The sequence below is a fragment of the Ruditapes philippinarum genome, unplaced genomic scaffold, assembly GCF_026571515.1.
Source record: "Ruditapes philippinarum isolate M1 unplaced genomic scaffold, ASM2657151v2 ctg2400_1_1_1_1, whole genome shotgun sequence".
In the NCBI taxonomy this organism is placed as follows: domain Eukaryota; kingdom Metazoa; phylum Mollusca; class Bivalvia; order Venerida; family Veneridae; genus Ruditapes; species Ruditapes philippinarum.
This window is the reverse complement of record NW_026856098.1, coordinates 232,874-254,609: the sequence shown is the minus strand read 5'-3', so window position 1 is coordinate 254,609 and position 21,736 is coordinate 232,874. Positions and strand designations below refer to the sequence as shown.

At 31.8% G+C, this 21,736-nt stretch overlaps 1 protein-coding gene and 1 long non-coding RNA gene across 2 annotated transcripts in view; both read right to left on the bottom strand.

Moving 5' to 3' along the window:
• Window positions 1–20,182, bottom strand: part of LOC132745392 (DNA (cytosine-5)-methyltransferase 3C-like) — a 28,954-nt gene extending 8,772 nt beyond the window's left edge. The window contains exons 1-10 of the mRNA XM_060734306.1: window positions 20,162–20,182; window positions 19,154–19,201; window positions 18,490–18,554; window positions 17,575–17,629; window positions 16,306–16,434; window positions 15,599–15,823; window positions 4,877–4,964; window positions 3,645–3,793; window positions 3,241–3,326; window positions 627–711 (exon numbers count right to left, since the gene is read on the bottom strand). Of these exons, the coding sequence (XP_060590289.1) occupies window positions 627–711; window positions 3,241–3,326; window positions 3,645–3,793; window positions 4,877–4,964; window positions 15,599–15,823; window positions 16,306–16,434; window positions 17,575–17,629; window positions 18,490–18,554; window positions 19,154–19,201; window positions 20,162–20,182 (951 nt within the window). The remainder of the gene's footprint in view (window positions 1–626; window positions 712–3,240; window positions 3,327–3,644; window positions 3,794–4,876; window positions 4,965–15,598; window positions 15,824–16,305; window positions 16,435–17,574; window positions 17,630–18,489; window positions 18,555–19,153; window positions 19,202–20,161) is intronic.
• On the bottom strand, window positions 6,399–11,685 carry LOC132745385 (uncharacterized). Its single transcript, XR_009627831.1, has 3 exons — window positions 11,554–11,685; window positions 9,704–9,800; window positions 6,399–7,133 (listed from the first exon to the last, which is right to left on the bottom strand). It is a non-coding gene; the product is annotated as an uncharacterized LOC132745385 (long non-coding RNA).
• Window positions 20,183–21,736: the final 1,554 nt, after the last annotated feature.

The window sequence follows — 21,736 nt, the reverse complement described above, 5'->3', positions numbered from 1 at the left end:
ACAGAGAACAAGTGTGTGAAGTTTCAATCCATTCCCTTCAGTAGTTAAGGAGATACCAGCTTACATACAAAAACTTAACCAAGAATTTCTAAGTCGAAAAAGGGGCATAATTATGAAAAAAAGTAAATCAGAGTTATGGGACTTGTGCCAATCATCTTAGATAATCACAGAGAACAAGTGTGTGAAGTTTCAATCCATTCCCTTCAGTAGTTATAGAGATACCAGCTTACATACAAAAACTTAACCACAGGGACGCCGACGCCGACAAATGGGTGACTGCATTAGCTCGATTATTCTGCGAATAGTCGAGCTAATGACATAACATAGACAAAAACAAACACCATTCATTTTAAAAAACAACTTCTTTGTTTGTTTGTTTCATTTTATGCCTTTTCCCAACAGTATTTCAGTCATATAGGCAGGTAGTTTCCTAACCATCGTTCCTGGAGAGTTACACCAGTACTAGACTACCTTCCTCCGTGCTAAACTACCAAAGCATCTCCCGAGGATCAAACCCATGCCAGAGAGGTAATTGGATTAGAAGTCATCGACTCTAACCCCCGACCACGGAGGCGGTCAACTTCTATGTACTAGCTTATCAACAAAGGCCTGTATTGTGCTATTACCTCAGCAGATCTGTGCACATGTGTCATAATGTACGAATCTAGGTTTGGAACTTGTCCCTTGTTGGCTTTGTAAAACTGGAATGAACTGGAAAGGAAATAACAAGTTTCTAATCAAATTTTAAAGGAGGAATGGTGTTGAATTTTGGCAATTGGTAGCCCTGTCAATTTTAAATATTACAATTCTTATTAGTTATAAAATATTTTAACAGGTTGTATAGACCTATATAAATGGCTGTTTGCATATATTTTTGCATATATTTCAAACAACCATTTATATTCTGCCAAACTTGTCAAAAATATTCATAAAGACTTTATAGTACAACTTCCTTGGTTAGAGAAAAATGAATTTATTTCATAAACTGACAGCAGCCGTGTATATAGTTTATATAAATATCGTTATTATCGATGAAAAGCAGATTTACAAGCATGCAGTATTATAAAGTGACTGATATCAAACAGAAGATAAGACTTAACTTAATTTACATAAAACTAATTCAAAATTTGCATAAAAACAGTCATGTGACACATACAATCCAGAAAATTAGAATTAAAACAATTGGGGTCTGGGAAAAATGATCCCTCGGATTAGCATTTATCATAACAAAATTACATGAAAATTGCAGACTCAGTTTGACTGGGGTTGTACATGAGGAAAGTGCAAAACCCCTCATGCCCCCTAGCTCAAAATTTTCCACATTGTAACTTCTTCAGTGAAAGTGTCAAATTAATGAACCAGTATTTCCTATGATCAACTTCATTTAGAGCAATCAATCTTGATTAACAGAAAAAAGGCCATGGTTGACAAGCTTATTAAAATAAGACATTTTGCAATTAAATCATCCAAACAGGAAAATGCAGAGAAAAAAATGTATCAAAGGCAGAAATGGCCACTGGTTGCATTTATAAACCAAATATCATAACCCTGTGATGTTACAAAACCTTTGAATCCCACAATATGGGACCATATGTTAATGCTGTATACCAAATATCAAGAGGCTGTTGCTGTCAGAGAAAAATTTTACAAAAATTTTCTACCATTGACCACTATATATATGCATGTAAGAGATTTATGAATATTTCTTTAAAGTCGTGTAATGCAGTTGTAATGGGAGATTGTGGAAGATACCCAATGTATATATATGCAACAAAAAGATTAGATGAACTAGGTTATAAAAATTGGGTGACAACTCTACGATTAAATCTCTATAAGAATGGTTTTGGCTATATTTGGGAACAACAAAAGGTTGAAAATGCAAACTTATTCCTTACCCTTTATGTAAATAGATTAAAAGATCAATACATGCAAAATTGGAACAGTGAGTGTTTAGAAAACAGAAAGCTAGTATTCTATAGAAATTTTAAATGTAATATTAATTTTGAAAAATATCTGGACTGTATAGATATATTGAAATTTAGGAGTAGTCTTGCTGCTTTTAGGTCATCTTCTCATCAATTGAGGATAGAGAAAGGAAGACATATTGGTATTCCAAGGGAAATCCATTTTTGTATACACTGTCGATATGAAATTGAATGCGAATTTCATTTTCTGTTAAAATGTCCTTTATATGATAATCTACGTCAACAATTTATACCAAATAAGTATTGGGAACATCCAAATAATCATAAATTTAACTTATTAATGTCATGCAAAAGTGTTAAGACAATACGAAACTTATCAATGTTTTTATATTATGCATTTAAACTGCGAGATGAATCTTTATCTTAAACGTCTTTATGTCAGTTGCTAAATCTTATTACATAATTATATGTTTTGTGAAAATTGGCTAAAATGCTGCTCTGACAACATGTCATTGTACTTTATACAACTCTATGTAAATCTGTATATTATGCGATGTTATATTATCCTAACTAGCTGCCATGTCATTATGCTATTGTGTTTATATATATATATATATATATATATATATATATTTTATGTATACATGTGTATGGGCCGGTGGCCTGAATGCAAATTTGAAATAAACTTACTAAAGTCGAAAATGTAACTAAGTCGGTAAGGTAAACAGGAATTAGATGAGTGACAGACATGAAATTGCATCCCATAATATGGGACCACATGTAAATGCTGTATACCAAATATTAAGAAGCTGCCATAACTAGTTGCTGAGAAAACTGTTACGAAAATTTCCTACCATTGACCAATAAAGTCGAAAATATAACTAAGTCGGTTAACCTACCTTAGATGAGTGACAGACAGGAAATTGAATCACATAGTATGGGACCACATGTTAATGCTGTATACCAAATATTAAGAGACTGCGATTACTAGTTGCTGAGAAAACTGTTACGAAAATTTCCTACCATTGACCATTAATGTGGAAAATTTAACTAAGTCTGTTAACAGGAAATGGTTGAGCGACAGACCTGAAATTAAATCCCACGATATGGGACCACATTTTAATGCTGTATACCAAATATCAAGAGGTTGTGATAAGTAGTTATTGAGAAAACGTTTACGAAAAATTTTTACCCGTCCGTCTGTCGAACCCCCGCCGCCCAACATTCATCATAATATATCCTGGGTTTGCACAATTGGCCAACAAAATAAAACAATTTGTGTCACTTAAGCCAGAGTTTAATAAAATAAACAAACCTGTACAGGGCGGGAATATTTCCCCAGTAATACTTCGGCAGGATGATTGGTGAGAAAAACTGTGCATCCCACATACATGGTTCCCTCTGTAAAAAAAAGGAGTATAAAAAGAGTAAAACAAGTAAAATAACAATCATATTTATCCTTAAAAATATCAGAAAACAATATATGTATGTGATAAAATTGGTGCTTAAAACCATCAACGCTAACAACAGCTGCCAGTCAGGACACCATGTTCAATCTTTCCAGGGCTTTTTATTCAAAGACCATGCTACAGTTACAGTTCTTAATTAGTGAAATACACCCATCATTTAACTGTGAGGTTTCAAGTGTATACCTTCAGTGGTTATAGGTTTTGGATGCAAATCTTAACTATGAAAATAAGAGGGTAGTTTTATACAAACCTCAAATAAATTGGACAGTACTGTTTTGTACTCAGACATCATTGTTGCCGTCGTCTCGACCAGCCAGTATACAGTGTTGGTACCCTTACAGATCAGCTGGATAGTCTTTAACATATCCAACACTTTGAACATCATCCACCCTGATCCATCTATTGTAAGAATAATTCTATCATATCAAAAGCATGCCTCCAAATGAGCAATAAAAAAAATCGAGAAAATCAACTCCGAATAAAATGCTAAAATGTACTAAAATTTTAGGAAAAGTAAAAATATTCACAATTCAAGTAATGATTCACATGATATATGCAATGAATAAATTATTTTGCATCACCATATTTCATCTGTGTGACTAACAAAATAGGCAATTTACGTGGAATGAAAGTAAATTGTTAGTAAATTACTTCCTTCGTTCACTTGTTAATAAAAAAATATTCAAAATTCATAAATCCTGAAGCATGCTGCTTTAACCCTTAGTCTAATGACGACAATTGATTCTACAACTGCAAACAGTAGAAGGAAATCAATCATGGATTCATTGATTCTACAACCGCAAACAGTAGAAGGAAATCAATCATGGATTCAATCATTTTCTAAAATCATCTGCACAACAATATCGGGTCTGAAAAAAACCTGCAACAGCATGCATTTAAAGCCATTGTTAATACTTTACTAGGCTATCAGCTATCTGTTTGTTTGTTTGTTTGATTGGGTTTTATGTCACCCTGTACACTATATAGCAAATTAGGCGACGTTTCCAGCTTTACTGGTGGAGAAACCTCAGGTGGCCCTTTCGGCGCCATTATCTTTCAGGCACAAACGGCACCTGCAGTACGAACCGAACCTTCCACAAGTTAGCTGGATAGCTCCCTCACATGAAAGAAGCTATCTGTTAAGTAAAAGTGTTGTTCAACAATTCATATAGTATAGAGTTATTGAATATGGATATGTTAATTGTAAATGATCTGCCATATACTTGCGTAGAACCTACCATTCAACAAGATTGATGAAATTCAACTTCTAGTTGCTGAAATGCAAATAATAAATTTAACCCTTACCAAATTAAACAAGTTAAATGAACTTGTCCATCTTTCATTCTGGACAAAACCATTCATTACCCCATCTTAAAAGGTTGGTGATATGATGTCATATTACTTGAAAAAAATATGTCTGATTTCATGACTCCATGCTATCATGTTGTCATTACGGTTACATAATTTCAAACTGTGACTTACTAAAGCCTTCATGGTCCCTATTTGTAATATCAAGATCTTCTGTAGGAGGTCTTGCTACAACCAGATCTATTGGGCATATCTCCTTAAGCTGAAACAAATAGGCAAGTACTGTATCAAATCATATTGTCTATAACAGTACTGTATACTTTTGGAAGTAAATTAACAGTACTGCATACCTCTAGAAGTAAATTAACATTTTTACATTAAGATGTGTTATTAATATCCAATCAAGTTATTTTTTTAAAAAAAGGCCAAGCATGGAATTGGAACAAACCTAAGATATTCAAAAGAAAGCCCACTTAACTATTTTCAGTGCTTGATAGTAACACAAGAGCCTAGACAGTTAACAAAGAGGAATATTTCATTTGAAAGTCATACAAGAGTTATGGGTCTTCGAAAGTGAATAACAACAATAATCCTAAATGCATGTGTGAAATTTCCTTTTGCAGTTATAGATATACATGTAGATCTTGTATGTTAAATTTTAACCAGCAATTTGCCAATAGTTCACAAAAGGCTATATAGTCCCTATTACTCTTCTCTTTGAAAAGTCAGGCTTAAGCATAACAAACATCAATCTAATGCCATCCCATGTGCCATACATGGTTACAGGGTTCGTACAGACATCCAGTATCAAAATTCAAGGACTTTTTAAGCACTTTTTAAACATATTTCCATTTTTAAAGCACAATATGTTGCGTCTATATCCTACACAATGTTTAACCAATATTAATTTAGAAGTCATTTTTTGTTGAAAACACATTTTCTGGCTACAGCACACTTTTACAGTTTCTATAGAATAACAACAAAGATGGCAACAAATACAAACTTACACTGCGAAAAATATACTGATATACGGGAATATACGGTCCCGTATTTTTGACATATACGTGCGTGTACGGGATGTATTTGTCGAATATACGGACCAAGTATACGAGTCCGTATAGGGAACACCGGGTATACGGGAAGTCCGTATATGCATCAGGCATATACGGAATTCCGTATTTGCACCATATACATGTACGTATATTTGTTCGTATGTTTGGGGTATACGGAGAATAAAATCCCGTATACGGACTTTATCAAGGTTGTTATCCCTAGTATACTTTAAATATACCAAGGATATACGGGACCGTATTTTCTACGTATACAGAGGATATACGGACTCGTATTTTCTACGTATACAAAGGATATACGGAACCGTATATTCTACATATACAGATGATATACGGACTCGTATTTTCCACATATACAGATGATATACGGAATCGTATTTTCCACATATACAGATGATATACGGAATCGTATTTTCTACATATACAGAAGATATACGGAATCGTATTTTCTATATATACAGGGGATATACGGAATTGCATTTTTTAGTTGTACACAGGGTATACAGAACTGTATTTTCGAGATAAAAGAAGGTACAGATACCATCAAAAGCATGCATTTACATGACCGAAATGCAGGCTTGTACAATAGAACATGTTTGATTACACATTGTGAATGGGAATTGTAGTCATATGCTTAAGAACTTTATCTTCAAAATTGGAGTATTTCAAATAATAAAGTAAAAACCAAATCGAGTCACTCTTAAATATTTATTATTTCATAAACATATATTCAATATGTATACATATATATAACAAAATAAACATGTCTTCGCTACAATAGTCATATATTGTTGTAACCTTATTCCAGAGGGACACATTAATGTAGCGTTGCAACGGAAAGGCGATATACCGGTATGTTGCGATACAGAGTCATGAAATACGTATCACAGTGCAGAACATCTGCACCGCGATATTTTCTTCAGAGATCGAATTATACATGTACATTTCGATATTTTCAAGCCGTAACATTTATGAATTGCATGTTGTTTAAATCTGGAACAAACTATGCTAACTTGAAGTTCTTTTCGATTTATCTTAACAATGATTCATATGAGCCACTTATATTACACCCATAAAACATTTTAAAGATATTCATATCATTTGTTCGTGTTAACATTCACATATTATTTTAGGAAAATGAGTCCATAGCACAAATTGATAATTACAGAAAGTTTTAATAATAATCATTAAAATTAAAAATCCGTATTCACAGAAATTCGTCATTCAAACACTGTTCTTAAAAGCAGTTAAATATATCAATCATCTATAGGAATGATACGTAGACCAGTGTGACGGTGTCTATTTCGTGACGTAGGAAATGTTTTCTCCAGATATTACAATCTTCTTCGGCATGTGTGTATCTGAAAAAAGAGAGTTTAAAATCCTGTTTAAATAATGTCATGAAATAGTTATCACAACTTTCAAAAAGACTATACACAAGCATTTTTTTAAGCGTATACATATATACAATTTTTTTTCTTACTCAAATTTCAAAATTATTTTATATTATTAGGATAAAGATGTCATTTATAAGCAATCATTTACACAGGATTTAAATGAAATAATTAATCTATGACGGATGATAAGTTATATGTTTTTGTTATGAAACTTTTACGAATATATATATTTCACACTTGTAATATAAATTATAATGGTATCTTTGTTCTATGTAAAGAGTATTTTATTGATTTAAAATATATTTAAACAAAATAACATTGCATTGGGAAAAGTGCTGACATAATCTTTTTGATCGTTTTACGATGTATATTAGCATCGTTAGTAGGAGTCAATTCGTTTGGGAAAAAAAAGGTTTAAAATGTACAGATATTTGCTACTCAGATGTAGATCCGTGTTTGCACAATGATATCCAGTTAAGTAAAAGGCAGAATACCCAGCTATACTTCTCATTTATATAAAAACGTAAATCTTAACAAATTTGAATTATTGTTTGTTTCAGTTTCAATTCTTTCAAAAACTATTCCATCACAACTTCACAGCAACGAATGAATACCTTCAATGGACACTAGTGTAGATTAATATTTTTTTACTGTTAAGACTGTTTAACTAGGTAAGTTGACAATAGAATCTCCTACAGTGTGCCATCACTAAAAATAAAGTGATAATTCTCACAAAAATTATAAATCAAAATATTCTCACTTGCCTATAGCATTAATCTAATAGTATGAAATCAAATTCAGATAATGAAATATATGTATCATATGTGACAATTGCATAAAATAACATAGGAAATATTTTAGTTACTACATGCGAATGCGACAGTATTACGTGCGCACGTGAAACATTTACGTATCAACGCCATATGTTTCACGTGCGCACAAGTACTGTGCGTTTAGTATAATAATTAAGTGACGAGGTGGTCAAGTCCACTATCCAGGTGTAAAACAGCTATCATATTGTGTTTATTATCTTCAAACAGGCTAGCTATATAAAACAAATTATCAACAAATTTACCAACTCTCAGCGTAATGCAGTAGGTAAGGTTGTGGTAAATATCAATGCAAGACAGCTAGGCTCGGATTCGCCTTTTCCCCAAAAATATTGCTTTATAATTATCAATCAAGTAAGAAAGTTTTGTATCATCTATTGTAAAGATTATAAATGCTGTGCTATTTTCTATTAACTTCTCATTTTGTTTTAAATGTAGCTACATTTAGCCCTATTTAGCAAGTTGGTGCAAACTTATACGGAATGCATGATACTGTACACAGACTGTTTCAACTATAGTTAAGTTTGCACGAAATACTCCTGCACTGCAAAAGTACTATGACTACTACATACTACACACTATACAGGATAAAAATCACTATCATCCGTGCATGTATGTCTAAATTATTAAATATCATAACAAAACTACCTTTCTATCCCAATTCATTTTTTTAATGTAAAATTAAAAAAAAATATGGAAAGAAAAACGCAAAAAAGTGAGACAACTTGTGAGGCTCGAACTCGTGATAAAATTTAATGTGTATGACATTCGAATGACTTTACTAACTTTTCCATCAAGACATTTCAAATTCTGTTTCTTATCTTACATAATATTCGCTTGTGAAAACCCTGTTTTACCTATTCAGACAAAGGTTGTTAACTTTAGTGTACATGCACAAAAGAAAATGTAGAGTCACTCTCACATTATCAAAGCGGCCTACTTATCGCTTATGCACGTAGTAACTTAAAAAAAATTACTATCATTAACATATGAGCCGTGTCACGACAAAACCAACATAATGGGTTTGCGACCAGCATGGATCCAGACCAGCCTGCGCATCCGCGCAGTCTGATCAGGATCCATGCTGTTCGCATACAGACCCTATAACAAGTAAAGCAACTGATAGCGAACAGCATGGATCCTGATCAGACTGCGCGGATGCGCAGGCTGGTCTGGATCCATGCTGGTCGCAAACCCATTATGTTGGTTTTGTCATGACACGGCTCAATTATATAAAAGTTATATTTTTTGATACAGTAATATGTTTAAGAAAAGAAAACTAATTTAATAAAATAAAGTCGCATGCACAGTGCATCTATATCAAACAATTGTGTGTGTTCGAGTTGTTTCTTCTATTTTATATATTTGATTTTTTCATATTAAAAAGCAAGGATGTTTAGCATTTTCAAATGCGCTGCAAAATGCTTATATGCCTTAATTGACATCATTTTATGAAGTGTGACATCATTCCGCCAACAAGATATAAAAGAGAACCAATGTATTTATAACTAACCACATTCATTCATGTCAAAATAAATGCGTGTAATTAAGGAAATTTGACTTTGCCTTGAGAAAGAATAAAACACATGATGTCAGTACGGATGGGAATATATGAGTCTGGGTAACTCTTCTTTACAGACAGTACGTCCGTGTAATTGTCTTATTTTATTCACAAAATACAACAATGTATATACGTGAACTTACATCTATATTACTTGCTACCATACTTTGCTTCATCTATAATTGCTGTAAAGAGGGCACAGCTGCATTTCTGGAAGATTTAAACACGCTGTACACTGTCCTGAAAAATGATAATATAACTTCAGCATAAACTGATAAAGAGCACATTGAAAATATTTCATAAGTGATCACATGTGCGAAAGTGTTAATACTGTAGGAACGTGTTCACTTTTATGTGCATGTGTAGTTATGTATGTTTGTGTGTTCGTGCGTGCGTGCGTGTGTTACCATATCGCTTTATGTGAAATATAAGTCAAAATATGGAATGTCGAAAAATTTTCTAATGTACAAAGGCTCTATACAGTTTTTCAAGCGTTTAAATTTATGTATAACAAATATTAAATAACTGTTTCCTCAAACAGGCGCGTGTTTGTGACTGACCCATGCGATATCACCTTATGCGTAATGTTTATCTTAAAAACTAAACAAAGTGTTTTAATTATAATAAGAAAAAAATATTTAAATTTTAACTTGTCCAATAAAAAATCCAATGTAAATGTTGAAAACTCAGTTCATGTATATACAATTTAAAATCTGGGTTATCCTGAACAACGTAGATAAATAACCAAGAAAAATCGAATGAACAAAAAAGAGTTGTCCGTCCTGAATTGCGAGTAAACTCGATCTTGCTAATTATTATATATATGCTAAAACAATACAAACAAAACCGTTTTAAAACTTATGGTTCGTCGCTATATTTTATATTCACGAGTTTTAAAATTCTTACACCGACACTAAGCTTCGTATCAATGTAAAAATAAGCATATCTCATGACACCAAGGGTAAAAGGTGAATTAACACGTAACTTTTAAACGTAACACCTGTCGGTCATATAACATGCAATCATGCAGATATTTATCTGTCATTCTTTGTATTAATGTAAATAAAAAAATTCTGACAAATATTGTCATTTTTTATTCATCTAAATGTATAATGATTTAAATGAAAAAATAAATATTTGTTTGCTATTTTTGTTTCAGATTTGTATTCATTTATATAATTATAGTTAATATAAATAAGAAATATATAGAAAAATGTGTACAGAAACTTAAAAAAAAGTGAATAAAAATGAAAAGAGCGGAGTCTTTAAAGTGACTTATATTTGCATCAAATAATAGGGATTTGTATAAAAAAAATAAAAACTGCGAATATAAAACAAGTATTCTGCTCGTTGAATTATCAAGACTGAGAAAGACGATTTTATCTAAAATTTATAAACATATTTTTTAGAAGTACTAAACAATTTTCTTTTAAAATATGTTAATCTGTTAAATCTCATAATTTTTGTTATTATATTTATTAAATTGATTGCACATTGACTCGCACCCCTGATTTTAAGTGATAATTGAGATTATAAAGTCCAATCAGTTGACCAATCAAGCATACATAGGTCGTGTCACACACACTGATTAATCCTTTTGTACTACCATGTCCAGGGGCTGTAATACCTTGACATCTTCGATGTTTAAATGTCGTAAATTTTAACGTCTCTTTCTTACCCAAAAGGGAAGTTATTATTAACGTATTTAAGAAATGCCCTTTTCATTTTGTTGTTTTTGCATTTTTCAAACCACAAGATACAGTTTAGAAATCAAAATCAAACTCGTAACCTCCCAGTCTAAATTTAGGGATATATCCCTGCTTTAATTATCTAATCCGGCGGCCATATTGGATAGCGAAACAGATTAAAAAAGTGTTAAAGTTTTCTAAAAACAAATCAGTTTAACCCTGAAATAAGCTGTTGTTCACAAAATGCAACAATTCTATTGATCGCATATTGATATTACAACGATAAAAAATAACTTTTAACCTACCTTGTTTTGCAATATTCTGAATTTTATTAACCATCCATTTCCAATCGCGTTTTTCTTTTTTCATTTCGCCCGCGCTATTTCTGATTGGTTGATAGGATTCACGTCATACAAAACCAACGCTTCAAACTCATTGGCTGTTTTGAAAACGCGTGATATGTCTAGATACCGTTTGTGTAATTAAGCATTTAGCATTAATGCCACGGATTTATTTTAAGGTCCGTGATAATGCGCTAAGTCAAAATAATGCAATATTAAATAGGAAATATCATGTATCCATAAACGATAACTTTGCATACATGTATGACATAACCATTGATACTTTTTCATAGGCAAAACATTGATTCTAATGCTTAATCGGTTATTTATTTTTTATAATAATAATAATAATAATAATAATAATAATAAAATATAATAATAATAAAAATAATTATCATTTATATTATTTTAGTTAGACAACTATAATTAAATAAATGTATGTGTGTTTTAAAATAATAATAATGATTGATGATGATGATGATGATGATGATGATGATGATGATGATGATGATAATGAATAATTAATAATAATAATAATAATAAATAATAAAATAATAATAATATTTATGATAATAATAAAAGACGTTTTAGAAGCGCTAAGAATATTCATAAATTACACAAATTTTTGTTATAACAACAATAAGCGGGTAAAGCATGAAAATAATATTTAAAAAAAATAACTTATCAAGAGAATGTACTTTTTATATTTCTTTTCCTTTTTAGTCGAATTGTCAAAATTCTAAAATATTAAATTTCTTAAATAAAGGATTGATAATTAATAGTAAAATTTATCATATATTTTAGTTTGACAACTGTAATTAAATAAATGTATGTGTGTTGAAAGCTCAGTATTTATATTAAAAAATAACTTTTTATTCATTATCTGCTCTAATGGAATAACTGTTCTGTTTGGGACTTAATTCACATTATGTCCCAGTTTCTATTATGCAGTAGATTATTACATTTCATTCAAATAGGCTTTAAAGCCGATGAGGACACAAAACATACAAAATAACCAAAAGTGTATGACATCAACATATATACATTATAATAACAATCATCAAATGTTTGGAGATGATCGATTTGATTGATAAAGAAACTACCTGCCAAATTTTTCATGTAGGTACACATAATATTACAAGTCTCTTACCAAGTACATTACACCACGGATTTATATTACTAATGTAATATAAATCCGTGATTACACTCAACGTTATTTCTCTTAAGAACACAAAACTCTTCAGTACAACAATTTTGACTGATATGATTAACACACTGCCAAAGAATGTTGACGTATAGTAATAACTTAATTGTGTCTTGTTTAAATTACGAATTCCGCCAGATAAAAGGATAACAACAACACGACGCTGCAAAAACATTTGAAAGAATACAGCAGCTATGTCTGTTTCATTTTAATATGTCAGGTTATAGTCTTTATAATATCTGGAACAAAATCACATAGAAATGTATGTATACGAATGAGACAAAATATAGAGACTCGGTTATGAGATCACAATTTAATTCCTTTATTTCGTACATGAATTATATTAGAAATTAACAGTAAAAATTACCGTTAAGACATTCAACACCAATTGCGCTAACTTACGTAATCGGAGAAAAACCGAAACTCGTTATACCCTGCTGCGTTTATGATCAATATCCGGATCAATATCCGGCTTAATCAGTATTGGCTTCGATTATCGCAATACAGCACGTGGCTATTACACAATATTATGTCATAAATGAGACCGCGCGAAAAGAATCAAAATTGGGGAAGTCGGAACTTCATAAGATTTCTATTCAAAACTTGTGTACAAAAACGCAAATCTTTATGTTTCCTGAAATAAAAGATTAAATAAATAAATAAATAAATAAATAAATAAATAAATAAATAAATAAATAAATAAATAAATAAAAAAATAATAAATAAATATAAGAATAAATGAGTGATGAATGAATGAATGTATGAATAAATGAATGAATGATTGGTTGATTGATTCAATGAATGAATGAATGAATGAATGAATGAATGAATGAATGAATGAGATATCATTGTTGATTTTTTTTACATATGCAAGTACATGTATTATATTATGTATAGCCTATTTTTTGTAGGACATATATAAACGTAAAATTTAAATGTGTGTGTGGACAATCCCGATTTCATCTTCGTGATTTCACAATTATTTTAACTTTCACGATTTCAACTTCACAGTTTCACGATTTTAATATAATTAATTCATGTTTTAAACATCACAATTTCAACTTTATCATTTTCTCATGTTTGGCTCATCATTATAGAATATCATAATGATAATGAAAAAGAAATTACAAAATAACATGATTCACCATAGATGCAAAATACAAAAAAGGACTATCTAATAGTAATCAATCGCAATGGTAAAGTATTCGCTATTTATCTGCGGATGTATGCTAAAAAGCAAACACAGCGGTATTGAGCTAGAATACCGCGTCTGCATGCTACAGGTGGATGTCGCACTGACGGTATCATTCGCTATTTCTATATACAGAATCCGTATTTGCACGAATACGGAATTTCGTATTTTAGTAATATACGGACTTGTCATAAAAATTCCGTATATTAGTAAAATACGGACTTCGTACATCAAATTTCCCGTATATTACGAGTGTACGGAGTTCGTATACTAGTCATATACGGACTGATATAATATACGGTCCCGTACATCTCCGTATTTCAAGTTTCCCGTATTCTTACACGTATATTAACGATATATAGTATTCCGTACACTTCCGTATATCCATGTCTTTTTCGCAGTGTTAACTGCCACCCTGTTTTATGGCCCTCTGTTAAAACCCTATCTTCAATATATCATGCTACCCCCAAAAAAACAGAATAGTATTTTTGATGATTATTTTTTTCATGTATATTTATACCTGTGCTTATAAGCAGAAAAATTGTGAAAAGAGCACAGATAATCGTTAATCTGCTCTTTTGTTGTTTTACCTGTCAATCAGTCAGGAATCATATTGTTACAAAAAAGTCTCAATTTCATACCTTAACTGTGACATGCAAACACTGCTGAATTAAGTTAATCACACAAGCCCAAAATCAATCATAAAGCCTACACTTTTTACTGATAGAGATGGTGTTTGATTAACTAAGGGGCACAACTAATGCTGGAAGCTTTCACTACAATTGTAATGGCGAACTGCTTCCATTTGTGATTTATGTTTTTCTTTCGTAGGTTTCCGTTTCTTTTACATTGTAAATATAAATTATATAACATGATAAAAATTATGATATATATCTACATTATCAAATTGTTTTACAAAAAATAATGTCAATATTCATTGAATGGTAAGTAAAAATCATTAGCATTATACATAATTGCAGGGGGTGGGGTAATGCGGTGATCTCACGATGAGCGTTACGTATCAGAATCGGGCTAAATGCTGTCTTCACACCTTGGAACACAATATGAGCATTATAAAGGGGTTGAAGTGAAGTTCAAATCAACTTCAATATGTGCCTGTTACATTGAGCAAACATTACAAAATTCATTGATTTTGGTATTGAACAAGATTTTTTTGGTTTTTGTTTGGTAACTGTTGTTTTTTACCGACACAAGTCTGTCATTCAATCATTTTCAAGCACATTTGTAGTGAATTAAGCACTTTTTAAGCACTTTTCAAGACAGTTATCAAATTCAAGGACTTTTAAGCACTTTTTATCATTTTTAAGCACTTTTTATCATTTTTAAGCACTTTTTAAGACTGTACCAACACTGGGTTAATATCAGACATGCAATCTTAGGAATTGCTCGTAGGATTGCTGGTCATTGAGGTTCCAACCCCGTTATGAGCAGCATGCCATTTCTTCCATGAGCAAGGAACTTAATACTCACCACTAGGTCTGGTTGGTTCCTGGGTTGGATTTGAGTGTTACACTTCCAACACAATCAAACTAAAATAAATTTTGTATAAACTCATTGCATCACAATTTGTTTCTTAAACATGTCATACTAACCTTTTCCCTTGTTATAGTATTAAAATCTCCAAGTTCAACGATATCAGATTTAAACTGTTTGTTGCTGATTTGTTTACCAGTTACATCACTCTCAACAGCAAAGTACTTCTCTATGTCCAAGTGCAACTGATCCAGTGCCACCTTCACATATCCCATGCCATCAAAAAGGGAAAGAACTCTCAACTTCCTAGTAGACTGACTCTCAAATACTGGAGACACAGTTACCTGAATAAAACATTCATAACAATCTATGCATTAACCAATTTGAAATAAAATGTATATTCACAATACAATGGGCTTATCAATTTATAAACAAATAATTTTAACAACAGCATACATCTCTCAGGCCTAGTAAAGCATGTTTCACTATCTGACTTCAGCTAACAAAAGCAGTTACATCGAAACTTACAATGTTGATGCATCTCGATATGTTTCATCTGCCACACACATTTGAAGTTTCTAGGTGAATACATTTTAATTTAATGGCCAGATTTCTTGACCTTTTGACCTAAATGTGTACTTTAGTGCTGTTGATAATGACCATAAACAAAAACTTAAAGAAAGAAGGATAACCACGCTAAAATATGTGGATCATGACAACAGCTTTGCTTCAATAAATGTGGCAAATATAATCAATGTATCACACTAAATTATCACCAAGCCAAAGACAGTATGGTAAAAATAAATATGAAACTTATATATTAAACCTGATCAAATTCTGGGTTGAAGAATTTGACAAGTTCATCTTCCCAATCGGCCCTGGGTACCAGTGCACCATGACTCTCTATACTATACTGGTTACACAGGAAACATGTCCAAGGGGATTTCTCTTGTACCTTCAAAGTATTAAAAACACATGCATGACTTAGTGACAGAAAAGAAGACAAGAAAATGGTTATATCCTGTAATTTGGCTTACATATATACATTAAGAGGCCGCCATTAAGGTTTTTTAAATGAAGGCAATGGAAATATTTTTCGAGAATGATGTACCATTTGATGAAGACTAACATTTACTTGTATGCAAAAATTCCCAATAATTTATTTACTTCAATTTTCCAGGAACAATATTTATTATCGTACAAAACAACCAAAATTGAAAAGCATTTAAATGCTTTTAATTCATATCAGACTAAAAATTGCACAAAATTCCATTTTCATTTTATTTCTGAGTATACCTCTTCATTATCTACTTATGTAGATAATTTTGGTACATAAAAAGACAATGCACTCCAATTTCTCTAAAATCAGTATCATTGGAAAGCTAAAGCTAATAAAGAACTGATCATTAAAAAGAAATGTAGGTTTTTTAAAAGTTTTTCAAAATTGCCAGTAACCTTTAGAAATCACCTGAAAAGGAACATTTGATGCAAGAATTTGCAAATTTCATGCATTAGGACCTTTTTTAATGTTTCACTCTTTTTTCATACAAATAATTAAAAAAAAAAAAAAACAGTAATAATCAGACTGGATTTTCTTGTTCTTACCATGGTGCTGTCAGATGACATTTTCCATGGTAAAAGGACTCATAATATGCTTTGAATGACGTCATTCCACAGTCATTACGAAATAACATTGTTTATCTATATATTACTTCAAGAAAATAAAAAGCTGAAAATTCTTTACTTGTTCATTATTTCTCCAACATACACATCTACATTCTTGAAGTGGACATTGAAAGTGACCTTGGGAGAAAATAAATGAGCCGTGTCATGACAAAACCAACATAATGGGTTTGTGAACAGCATGGATCCATACAGTGAGTCCGCGCAGTCTGATCAGGATCCATGCTGTTCACTTACAAAGTCTATAACAAGTAGTGAAACTGATAGCAAACAGCATGGATCCTGATCAGACTGCGCGGATGCGCAGGCTGGTCTGGATCCATGCTGGTCGCAAACGCACTATGTTAGTTTTGTCATGAAATGGCTTAAATACAATTTGAGAATATTCAGTCATTTACATAAATTTACTCACCAGTTTCTGGGCGTCAGTACTCAGATAACGTCTCATACATCTTACACAGAAAGTTCTAGAAAAATTAAAATAAACTTAGTAAATGCAATACAATTGACCTTGTGTGATACATTTTTTTTAAAATCTAGTTTCCTGTCTTTAAAGCTATTTATAATTAATATTGTTTATCTGATTCTCTTGACTCGGTGTGACAGAGGGGTTGCCTTTAATGGTTGAGGCATAAGAATTGCAGTCACAGTTTATCCCTGCGTGATTAAGAGACTAAATGGGTTTGAATAATTGGAGTCTAGGCATTTTTTAGCTCCAGCAGGTGAGGTAGTTTTGACACCTGATGTTACTTTGAAGTTTGTAACACGGTACACCCAAGGTTAGTTCAAATTATCTTTCCTGTTTCAGTGCCATATGACCTATACTGTGCTGATGCGACCTTGAACCAAACAGACAAGCAATCATTTTGTGTTTCGTTCGCATTGACAATGTTGCAACTCTCCAGATTTATTTGCACTGCAAACCTATGTGGTTTATTTTAGGTAAGTGAGGGCATTAGAGTAAAACCAATGGCCTTTTGTAAACTTCTTTACATGAAAGAATTCAAAGTCACTTTCAGGATTTAAATTTACATCTGTAATGGTCATGTAGGCTGTAAGTAATAGATCTAAACCTTTAAGCCACTACCTAATTTTCTATAAAGCTATAACCTTAAATCACTTAAAATGAAGAAGAATATAGTAATCAGTAGTACCCTTAATTCCAACTCTATAACCTCTATATTAATGCTTCTATTTATATCAATTATGTTTAGAAAACTAACCAATAAAGACAAATAATGTATATTAATACATCAATACACCTGCAAAGCTTTTGTAATTTTAGGCAGTACCTTATCCATAATGTTTTACTTAGATTATCAATTACCTGCCACAATCGTTCTCTTCACAGACATACAACTGACCTGACCCTCCACAAATGGAACAGAAAAGCTGTAATATAAACATGCAGTGTAAAACAAGGAAAATCATAACAACTTATGAAAAAAAAAGTAGTCAAATGGTTGTGTTTTTGAAACAAAGACACTGTTTCAATGTCATATGGTAACTTCTGACTGGATAAAGAAGACAACCATATGCCCTTGTTCCTTTTCAGTTACCTGAGGGATATCAAACACTGGCAAGATTGGTATTTCTTTTTAAATAACAAAGTACATGTATACACATATTATACTTTAAATATTATTATAAACTTGTCAAACCTATTAAAATCATATAAATGTATCTGGGCAGATTTTTTTCATTAAGTAAAGGTTGATATTTTTGAAAAACATTACAGTATCAAACAAGAGAAAGAAGCAATCACTGATAAAGCAATAAAGACAAAATTTAGAACAACCCTCTCAAACACATTCCAGGCAATTTTATAGTATTTAAGCAAACATTGGGAGACAACTCTTGTCATGTTTACTTGTGCACATTTATACTGTTACTGGCCCTTATAGCAGTCCCCTTTGAATCAATCTAAAGCAATTTATTGGTTGTTAAATCTTTTAACAAAACAAAATTATTTTACATTTACATGTACTTACATAAAAACCATCTGTATCAATCACATAAAGGCCCTCCAACAGCTTGCCCTGTTAGTATTAAAGTATTAAAATTTACCCTTAATTATCTGCTAAATTTCTAGAATTGACTTGCTAAATTTAAAGTTTTGGAAATGCCCATTTTCAGTTTTGGGGAAATCAGAATGAAAATTTGAAATTAAGTCATCAAACAGTGCTGAGCCTGGTCAGACTGCATGGGTGTTCAGCCTGACCTCGATCTATTCTGGTTATAAAGGTTAATCACTTTCAATTCCAGCAGAGTAAATGTTAAAATGATTTTTCTAAAATTTAAGTGACAAAAAAAGAACTAAATGCCACCTATTGAACATGGCTAAAGTAAGGAATCTTCAAGAAAAGAAGAGAGAAAAAAAAGAATTCCCATAAAAAGAGTATGACTCCTGTCTGTGAGAATGTAAAGTTTTGTTTATTTGCTTGAATTTTTACGGCATGTCAACACATAACTGGCCATATCGTGCCGACTGCTAAAATAGGCTTAAAATGTTATGTAAAACTTTGTAAATGACAATAGAAATGAGCCAATTAGATCCTAGAATACAAGTTTATCTCTTTCAAATAACCAATTATGTTTTTTGATGGAACCGCACCAAAGAGCTCCTTGAGTGAATTTACAGAATAAAATCCATCACGGGCCCGTGAAAAATCATGACATTCAAGAAGAAAATGCTTGACAGTAAAATCCTCACCACAACCCTCACAGAAATGTGAATTAAGGGCTTACAATAATACAACTGTCAAATACTATCATGAAAGTTAAATACATATGGTGACTTTTCAGTTTTACTGGTGGATGAAAACCTTGAGTGCCCTTCTCAGTTCTGTGTATTATTTCAGGCACGAAAGATTTCCTGAGCTTGAACCACAATGTTCCTTTAAGCTGGTGGATAGTTCCCCTCACATTTATGAAATCTAATGGTCCACTGAACGGAATTTTGAACTAAGTGGTGAGGGGAATTATTTGAAGTCAGAAACCTTAAAACCAAACTCAGCCATAGGAAGCCCTAGATTTTAACTACTGGGTTTTGCCTTTATTAAAGAATCCTCCTTTTCATTAAAAACATGCTCTTTTGGAAGAATTAAGTGGTCAAAGAAACCAATATTCAAAGAATTTTACCTTACAACTATTGCACACGTTACCCTCGGAAAATTTTGGATGGTGATAAACAATTTTTCTTCCCAAATACCTTAGCACAAACGTGGTTCTGTGACAAATAAAATCAGCCTGAAATATAGAAAAAAAAAGGCATTTTTTTAAGATCAAGATTAAGATCCAGATACAAAAGCATTATCTTGATTGGAGTTTTAAAATTCAACGGCACTAAATATTATATCTTTTACATATTTTATTTATTTATTTTGAGATCAGAAAGTTTTCATTCATGTTATTTATTTATCAAAGGTGTCTATGGTTTTGAATCTAAGGTATAAAATGAAGCCTATATTCAATGTATTCCTAAAAGAGTGATAAACAGTGGGAGATGAACACTGAGTGATATACAGTGAAAGACATGCAATAAGTGATATACTTTGAAAGATAAACAGTAAGTGATATATTGTAAGTGATATACAGTAAGAGATATACAGTGAGGGATATACAGTGAGGGATAAACAGTGAGAGATATACAGTGAGGGATAAACAGTGAGAGATAAACAGTGAGGGATAAACAGTGAGAGATATACAGAGAAGGATGAACAGTGAGAGATAAACAGTGATAAGATATACAGTTAGGGATAAACAGTGAGAGATATACAGTGAGGGATATACAGTGAGGGATAAACAGTAAGAGATATACAGTAAGAGATATACAGTGAGGGATAAACAGTGAGAGATATACAGTGAGGGATAAACAGTGAGAGATAAACAGTGAGGGATATACAGTCAAGATATACAGTGAGGGATAAACATTGAAGGACATACAGTAAAGATATACAGTGAGGGTTATACAGTGAGAGATATACAGTGAAGGATATACAGTGAGGTATAAACAGTAAGAGATATACAGTGAGGGATATACAGGAAAAGACAAACATTGAAAGATAAACAGTGAGTGATATACAGTGAGAAATAAAGTGTAAGGGATACAGATGAAGATGTATATGGTAAATGATATACAGTGAGTAATATACAGTGACAGATATATCGTGAGTGATATAGAGGAAATGATAAAGAGAGGCATAAAGTGGAAGATATACAATGATACACAGTCAGACTAGTGATATACAGTGAGTGATTTAAAGAAACTGATATAGAGGAGGGGGGCCCAAATTGTGAGATTAAAACATTGAGAAATATGAAAGGTGAGAGATACAGAAAATTTCATTTATAGCGAACAGGGGTTTAAATAGAAATTTCCCGGTTTAAAAAGGGGAAAAAATTTTTTTGGCCCAAATTTTTGGCCTTTTTATTTAATATAAAAAAAATACGGAAAAATTAGGAACCCGGTTAAAAGGAATAATCGCTTTTTTAAGGGGAAAAATTTTCTTAGTCCCAATTTAGTTAACAGAAACAGAAAATAACATTTTAAAATGAACCCCAAAATTGGGCTA